The sequence below is a fragment of the Rousettus aegyptiacus genome, unplaced genomic scaffold, assembly GCF_014176215.1.
Source record: "Rousettus aegyptiacus isolate mRouAeg1 unplaced genomic scaffold, mRouAeg1.p scaffold_m13_p_1, whole genome shotgun sequence".
In the NCBI taxonomy this organism is placed as follows: Eukaryota; Metazoa; Chordata; class Mammalia; order Chiroptera; family Pteropodidae; genus Rousettus; species Rousettus aegyptiacus.
In genome coordinates this window covers 84,325,196-84,333,837 of record NW_023416284.1, presented here as the reverse complement: position 1 = coordinate 84,333,837, position 8,642 = coordinate 84,325,196, and the positions used below count along the sequence as shown (strand labels likewise).

Sequence of the window (8,642 nt, the reverse complement as noted above, 5' to 3'; positions counted from 1 at the left end):
AGCAACAAATGAACAAACAAAAGAAACAAACAAACTCATAGACAGAGACAACAGTATGGTGGTTACCAGAGGGGGAGGCTCACAAGGGTAAAGGGAGTCAAATATATACTGATAGGAGACTAGACTTTCGTTGGTGAAAACACAATGCAATATACAGATTACGTTTTTATAGAATTGTACACTTGAAATGTAAGAAATTATGTAATGTTGCTAACCAATGTCACCCAAACAAATTTAACTTTTTTAAAAAAGGAGCTGAGTAGTTAAGCAGTTTGGGGTGATTAGCCCATGTGGGGCAAGAGTGGGTGTCCATGGTTGACGGGCAGTGAGGATCCTTCGAATTAATAAGTGTAGGATATCTGAGAACACTAAAGCCTGCAGAGGTGCAGAGGGTTGATATCTGAGGGATGGATGGGGAAGAATCTAAGTCAGATGCTAAACTCCTGCGCAGAAGAGCCTACAGTTACCAGGCTGTGGAGAAACAGGGGAGGGCGGAAGGAGAGTGGAGGCTGGTGTTACTTTGTGGCTTGGGAGGGTCCCCACCCTGGTGTTACTTTGTGGCTTGGGAGGGTCCCCGCCCTGGGAGGGTCCCCGCCTCACCCCACCCAAAGCTTCCCAGCCAGAGCTGGAGGGATCAGAACATGCGACCACGGTTGGGAAGGCTGCTGGGAACCAAGGCGGGAGTAAGGCGAAGGGGAGATGTTCCGGAACATCAAAGCAAGTGACAGGGGGAGTAAGAGGGCAGCGCACGGGGATGAGTCATGGAGCGCAAGGCATGGGGTTCCCCGAAAAAAGGAGAGAAGACAGACCAGGGCTTGCGTCGAGGTGAACTGGTCTGAAAGATAACGAGGCTCGGAGTGCCTGAAAGCCGGGCCCGGCCACCAACGGGCTAGCCAGTGCGGCGTAGTGGCGGGACCCAAGGCCCACCGCAGCATCGCTCCCGCCTGGGGAGAGGGGCCGGGGAGATGAGGGAAGGTGCCGGAGCTGCGGGGTGGGGCGGGGCGGGGCGGGGTGGGGGAGGGCGCTTCGACGGGCACCGCCGCGAGGCGGACGGTTCCGAGGCGACCCTTCCTCGCGTCTGCGCCCGGGGCCGCGCTCGACAGGTACCGCCCCTCCACGACCCGCCCACCCGCCGAGCCTCGATCTCTGGAGTCTGCATCCCGCGGTCTCCGCCTCCCTGCACTCAGCAGGCGGAAGCGCTCCGTGAGCCCAGCTCGTCACACGTGGGTGCGGTAGGAAGGGCCAAGGCGGGACCGCGTTGGGGCGCAGGGAGTGGGACTGGGCCGGAGGAGCACAGGGCAGGGGCGGGGCCAGGAGCGGGGTCAGAGGGCGCGTCCGAGGAAGGAGCGTGTCGCCTTGGAGGGGGTCGGGGGCGGAGTCACAGGGGTACCCGGGGGAGGAGCTCCGTGCCTTGCGGCCAAGCGGCCCAGGGCCAGTGCCCTGCGCAACTCACATCCCTGGCATCCCTGTGGCCCTCGCGGCGCTGGCAGCTGTAGCGTGGCGCCTGCGTGGTGCTGCGAGTGCGCGGTCGCCTGCAGCCGGAACCTGGCGCAGACGTCCAGAGTTTCCTTTCCCGAGGCGCCGGTACGTGTCCTGCCGCGCCTTTCCTGGGATGTCCCTGGCGGAAGGTGAGCGTCTCCACTTGCCGGGTGTCCAGGGTTTGGGAGGTACAGTTCCCACAATGCTTTTCTCTCGCGGGGGCTGCAGGGCGGGAGAAGTCTCTGCCTATTTTCACTTGCCAGGCAGAATGGAAGCAAGTGATCCCGTGGTTCTTCTACCGTGGGCCATTTGACCATTTTGAAATTAAGATTGTATTCACCGCTTCCTGAAACTTACCTCATGCTCGGACCGGGTATAAGTGTTTAACAGAATTGTCCCATTTAATTTACCCTCAACCGTATTACAAATGAAACAAATCAGGAAATTTACTCATGAGAAAACTAGGAAATTTACAAATAAGGAAACACGGCAGCCCAAGATTAGTTTGTAAAGGGGTGTAAAGGTTATTCACCACACACTGGGCCTTTGTCAGGCATGTTGTGGCAGTCTATTAACAGAACCTTAAAAAATTAGTTTCTTTAACCTTTACTCTCTCTGAAAATATCAGCCAAAATCTACATGAAAAAGGAATGTGTATTAAATAATAAATGCTTCTGGCAGTGCTATTGACTGTTCTGGAAAAAAAAGAAATGGAAATAATTTAAGTGCCAGGAATAGAGAAATGGTCACAAATGGGCTTGCAGACAGTGGTGTGGCTACAGAGTGAAATGCTATCTAGTTAAAATGACAGGCACAGAGCCTGTCTGCCCGTTTCTTTGGAAAAGAGGCAAAGTGAAAACATAAAATAGCTTCTGGATGCTGATTAAGGTAAAATAGTGTACATCAAAAGTTTCAGAGCCCGCATGGTTCTTTTTCCTGTTAACCTGTATAAGTGCATAATTTCTAACAAGGGAGAAAAGATTACTGCTGTGGAGTGGGGTGCTAAGGAAGGTGAATGATGGGGAAATGAAGAGCACTGGACAACAGTGAAAAAAGCCTGGTTTGAATCTTTTATTTTGGACAAGTAGCTTACTTCTTGAACCTCAGTTTCTGATTCTGTACAACCAGGAGAATTGTACATGGTGCAGAGTCACAAACGCCAATCTCTCACTGTCCTGGCATGCAGTGTAAATATGCAAACTGGGACAAGCAAAACAATAGAGACAAAACACATAGAGCTTAAGATGCTCCAATGGCTGTCCTGTTAGACTTAGAATAAACTCTTTGTCCCAGTCCTACAGACTTCACCCACTTTTGTCTGCATCACCCACCACTCTTTTTAATTACAGGCCAGTCAAACAGATTTTCTTGAAAACTTCAGACCAGTTCTTATCTCTTGCCTCATACATGCTGTTCTCCCAGATCTTTGCATGCCTAGGTCCATGTCCTCATCTATCCCTGCTCAGAGATACCCTTATGGACCATTCTATACTAAAATGACAAACACATTCCTGCTGTTTTGTCTGCGAAAGTACTTTATTTTCTTATCACTATTAACATTATTATTAGTACTTTATCTAGAATTCTGTGGTTACTTTGTTTGCCTGCTTGTTTTGTCTGTCTTTGCCCCTCCAGTATAAAGTCCCATTCTCGCCTGTCCTGTTCACCACTGTAGCTGCAGCACTTAGTGCAACACCTGGCCAGAGGCTGAGTCTTCCTACAAGCTGGGGACCCAACTGACTGAATGCCTAGATTGGTTAAGAATTGTGTGTCACTCACTGCTGATAATAGAGAGTCAACTCCAACAGCTTAAACACAATTTAGAGTTTGATCTTGAAACTTGAGGGCAACTGAGACTGGGACTCGTGCTGCCTGCATCGCTCAGCCAATAGACTGACACAGGAGTTGGGATGTTTAAAATAAGCATTTATTGTCAGAGCACCAGTGATCTGAGAAGGCAGCAGGTTAATACCTTCAAAAACTGCCTTACCTACTCAGTTTGGTTTAGGGTATTTAAAAGAAGATCCGGACATTATTCCGGGGGCTACACGATGGTTCCAGGGTGTCTGTTGTGCTTCACGGAGCCGTTCCTCTGGCAATGTGGTGGTCTGGTGGCGTTAGCAACCCAGGAACAAAGATGTGAGTAGTCTAGAAAGAATGTTAGACCAGAAGGATTGTGATCAGTAAGCACAAGGGCATTAATCGTAAGTTTCAGGACAACTTTCTATGGCAGGGGACTTTCCAAGCTCTGGGTCAAGCCACCATAAACAATCTATTGTTAAGCTATATGGCAAGGAAAAATTAGGCCAGGGATGCTGTAAGGCCTCTGGTAATCCAAAACCTTCTCACAGCTCCAAGAAAGCATCAGGAATCCAGATTTCTTTCATATTTTTGCTCTACCATAGCCTTACCCCCAGAATAACAAGATGATTCACTGAACCCTAACTATCATTCCACCGACCTGTGTTAAGGGTCAAAATGGTACCTCTTTCTCTTCCGCCCTCCCCCCACCCCCCGCTACCTCTCCCCATCAACCCCTATGAATCAGACCCTTTAAGGATATTTTCTAGGTGTCCCACCTGCTGGTGTCTGCTTATATGTCATTGGACCTCTAACTGCACTGTAGTCTTTAGTTGGGAACATTGACATCTGAATAAATTCAGGGACTGTTAAAGAACAAGAGAGGGGATATTGGGTAGCCAAAGAAGCGGGTTCCTGTTTAATCAGTAGTCAATTTAAGGGAATGGGAAAGGATTTGAAATCACCTTTGAGATATGAGAGCATTTGAAGTTCCCATCCTCTGACTAATCAAAGCTGTTTGCTCCCTCTCCACCTCAAGTGCCCTGCCTTCTCCCAGCTCAGCTCCAGCCACAATTATTTAAGCCTCTTTTCCTTTCTGTCCCCAGGACACCCAGCCTGGGGTAGATTCCATTCCCCTGCACCTTCACTTCTTGGCAGTATTCTTCATATCTCAGCCCTTTAGCTCTGGACAGTAAAGGTATGGAGTACCCTGGAAGGTGCTAATTTGGGCTCTGCTCCAGATTTCAGTTGTGGCTGAGGATAATCCCATTTTCTGTCTCTTTATTTTGTTGTAGTTATCCTGTAAAGAAGCACTTATATTAAAATTGTCATTTGGTCATCATCTGAGTCATAGGCTCTGAGCTGTTTTGTCTGGCAGAGGGAGCAGGTTTGTTGGAGGCCCTTGTCGTCCCCCAGAATAAAGCCAGTTAGTGAGGATTCAGCCTCCCTCATGCCTGTGAGGCTGTTGAGGGAGAACTAACGTTTTCCCAGAGCCTTATTATGTGCCAGCCATTGTATGTATTGTCCTCTTGCTCGCCTCAGCCATTCTGGTACTTTGTAGACTATTGTAGACATGATAGCTATGAGTTTCTTTCTAATACCTTGTTCTATTCAGCTACATTGATTATGTGGAGAGAAAACGCGAGAGGGGCAGGTAGGACAGAGAGACACGACTCCTGCTTCCTATCAGATACCTCCTTTTCAAAAACCTTTTCCCTGTGGCTGCCCTCACAGAAGGTTCTGAGTCCTCTCAAAAAAAAAAAAAAAAGTATTGGTTTTGACACCCTATAATTTGTCCTGTGAGGCCTAAGTCTCCAGAGGGTTCCTTGTCTCTCTTGAAAAGCCTTTCTTTCTGAGACATTTGCATGTCCTTCACGAAGTGGTGGTGAGGCCTTGAGTCAGTACATCACCCTCGCCACCTTGTCTCCCCACCACCCTCAAATGTTTGTTTTTCTCTTATAGATCATTGAGGTCAGTGAAGAGAGTGACCACATCTGAAGCCTGGGTCACCACACCGAGACCTTCTGTGTGCAGGATTAACAGCAGACCTTCCTCTTGACAGAATTCAAGAAAAAAAATTCATCTTGCTAGAACATGGCAGGTGACTATTGACTATGGGGGAGTTAAACTTTTTTTTAATTAAGTTTTTAATTAGAAATTGTATATGTTGTTATAAAAAATCCATACAATACTGAAGTATAGAAAACTTACTTTGTTTATAATGTGGATCGCTGCCTAGAATTACCTTGTTTCATAGTTTCTTACTTGTTATTGTCAGTTTCAACCCTACCAAAAATACCAGTTCCTCAAAAGGAAGGGCCATGCTTATCTGGTCTCTGGAATGATCCCCAGGACATAATTGATACTCAATATATCATTGTTGAGTGATTGAGCCCCAGGAGTATTCATGGTTAAAAGTTTAGCATGACTCCATCTTTACTTGCCACTGCTCATAACACACAACCCATTTGGCAACATCTTTTTTTCTCTCAACAATGTAACATGAAAATCCTTTCATTTCAGAACATAAAAATCTACCTTATTTTACACATTATTGTACGTTAGGGTTTCTCTACCTTAGCACTATTGATATTTTGGGCCAGATAATTCTCTGTCATAGGACTGTGCATTGTAGGATGTTTAACAGTGTCCTTGGGGCTCTATCTACCAGATGTCAGTAGTGCTCCCCTTCCCAGTTGTGATAACCAAAAATGTCTTTAGATACTATGAAATCCTTCCTGGGAGGCAACATTGTCCTTAGTTAAGAACCATTAGTATAGGTATTTCATTTGTGTCCATTTTTCTATTAAGCCCCCAAGTTCATTTATAACAAAAAGTCCGAGAAGGTAAAATAAAAAATGTTAATCATTAATCTAACTCATGGAATTCAACCTTTATACTCAAGTGAATGCCACGAAATTGTTTACTTCAAACTAACCTTTGTATTTTCTCCTTAAGAGCCTAAATTGAAAATTTTAAATCAAGAGTTTAAACATTTTAGTCTTGGACATTACCCAGGAAAATTTAAGCAAATCACCTCAGCTATATCCCAGAAGAAATCAGTACATAATTTCACAGACTCTTTTGAACAAGGGAACTACTGCTTCTGAGGCGATTCGTAATAATGACACAGCCAGGACTCCTAAGACTTGACTGTTTTTAGACTTCTTATCATCCATCTTCACCACCAAAAGCAGGGCTCCTTGTGGCCCTGACGCTCCTGTGGGACTAAGGGTCCAACTTTTCATATCTTAAGTTAGAAATTTTGATAGGGTTGGAGGAAAAGAAGCAGAACTGTATGTCAGTAGTGGACGCCTGCCAATGTAGGTTAGCACAAAAGATTAGTTACGGTACTTTTTTATGTTGATATTCAGGAACAGGGCTACAACTTCTCATAGACGATAACCAAAATAAATTGGACTTTTAAAGAACATAGATGTGTTACCTTTGAGGAATGATGATTTGACCCATTGTATGTTTGTGTATTACTAAACTCAGGCAATGAGCTATGATATAACTGGATTTAAAACTATCACTCATTAAAAAGGTTGGTGTTTCTTAGCTTCAACTGCTATGATGCTCCAATGTATGTTATTTCCATCTTAGCCCTCATTGAATTTTGGCAAAGAGGAATTGCTCTTTAAGAGAAATCATTTTTCCTCTGGATTTAGGCAAGAAAGTGCTCATTGTCTATGCACATCAAGAACCCAGGTCTTTTAATGGATCCTTGAAGAAAGTGGCTGTGGATGAACTGAGCAAGCAGGGCTGCACCGTCACCGTTTCTGATCTATATGCCATGAATTTTGAGCCGAGAGCCACAAGGAAAGATATCACTGGTGAGTCATGAGACATAAGTACTGTGTTTTTTAAAACCTCCTTCTTTGTGTGTGTGCATTTTTTTTTTTTTTTTACTAAGGTATAATTGACATAACATTAGTTTCGGGTTTATAATGTAAGGATTCGATATTTGTATGCATTGCAAAATAATGATCACAATAAGTCCAGTTAGCATTTATGACCTCACAATCTTACAAATTTTTTTCCTCGTGATGAGAACTTTTAACATACACTCTCCTAGGTACTTTCAGATATGAAATACAGAATTATTTACTATAGTCATCATGCTTGCTGTACATACATCTCCATGACTCATTCATTTTGTAACTGGAAATTTGTACCTTTTGACCCTGTTCAACTGCGATGCCCATTCTTCACCCTCTCCTCTGTCAACCACCAATTCTCTATATCCATGAACTCAATTATTCCTTGTTTTGTTTGTTCTTTTTTTTTTTTAGATTCCACATATAAGTAATATCATACAGTATTTATCTTTTTCTATGTGATTTATTTCACTTAGCATAATGCCCTCAAGGTCCAACCATGTTGTTGCAAATGGCAAGGTTTTGTTCTTTTTTATGGCCGATATAAATACACACATACACACACCACATTTTCTTTATTGACTCATCCACTGATGGACATTTAGATTGTTTCCATGCTTTGGCTATAGTGAATAATGCTGTAATGAACATGAGGATGCCTGTATCTTTTCAAAGTAGTGTTTGTTTGTTTTTTCCCTTTGGATAAATACCCAGAAGTGGAATCGCTGGATTATATGCTAGTTCTATTTTTAGTTTTTCGAGGAAACTATAGTGTTTTCCATAGTAGTTCTACTAATTTATGTTCCCACCAACAGTGTGTAAGGGTTTCCTTTTTCACCACATCCTCACAAGCACTTGTTGTTTCTTGTCTTTTTGATAATAGCCATTCTAACAGGTGTTAGGTTATACTTCACTGTGGTTTTGATTTGCATTTCCCTGATGATTAGTTATGTTGAACATCTTTTTATGTTCCTATTGGCCATCTGTATGTTTTCTTTGGAAAAATGTCTGTTCAGGTCCTCTGCTCATTTTTAAATTGGATTATTTGTTTTCTTTTCTTGCTTTCTTTGTGTTTTTTTTTAATTAAAAGAAAGGTTTGAATAAAAAAGCTTATCATTGCACATAATGTACAGTTCTCAAATCGAGAATTCCACAGTGCAAGTTTGTTTCTCATCCCCCAGTTTCTCTTACCTCCGAGGTAACCAGTGTTACCTGTTTCCTTTTCATCCTTCCAGAGATTGTCTGTGCTAAATAAAGCAATTACAAGTATATTCTCCATTTTCCCGCCACTTAAAAAAAATGGTAGCATATTATACACATTGTTTTTCACATCACTTTCTTTTTAACTAGTACAAACTATTCCATTGTATGGAGATCATGTTTAAGTAGCCCCCTACTAAGAGAATTTTAGGTCATTTCTCATCTTTTGCTATTATAAACAGTGCTGCCTTGACTAATCATAGCCAAATGTATTTTCCTACA

At 43.6% G+C, this 8,642-nt stretch overlaps 1 protein-coding gene across 5 annotated transcripts in view; it reads left to right on the top strand.

Moving 5' to 3' along the window:
• The first annotated feature begins 1,202 nt into the window (after nt 1-1,202).
• The window catches only part of NQO2 (N-ribosyldihydronicotinamide:quinone reductase 2), a 29,490-nt gene continuing 22,050 nt past the window's right edge, over nt 1,203-8,642 (top strand). Inside the window, exons 1-4 of one of the 5 annotated variants that reach the window (XM_016166689.2) lie at nt 1,412-1,628; nt 4,386-4,477; nt 5,242-5,380; nt 6,951-7,115. In XM_016166689.2, coding sequence (XP_016022175.2) covers nt 5,374-5,380; nt 6,951-7,115 — 172 coding nt within the window. In that variant the 5' untranslated portion in view covers nt 1,412-1,628; nt 4,386-4,477; nt 5,242-5,373. Of the gene's footprint in view, nt 1,224-1,408; nt 1,629-4,385; nt 4,478-5,241; nt 5,381-6,950; nt 7,116-8,642 lie in introns of those variants that run through there. The other 4 variants (XM_016166690.2, XM_036237499.1, XM_016166688.2 and 1 more) reach the window with 4 other exon arrangements.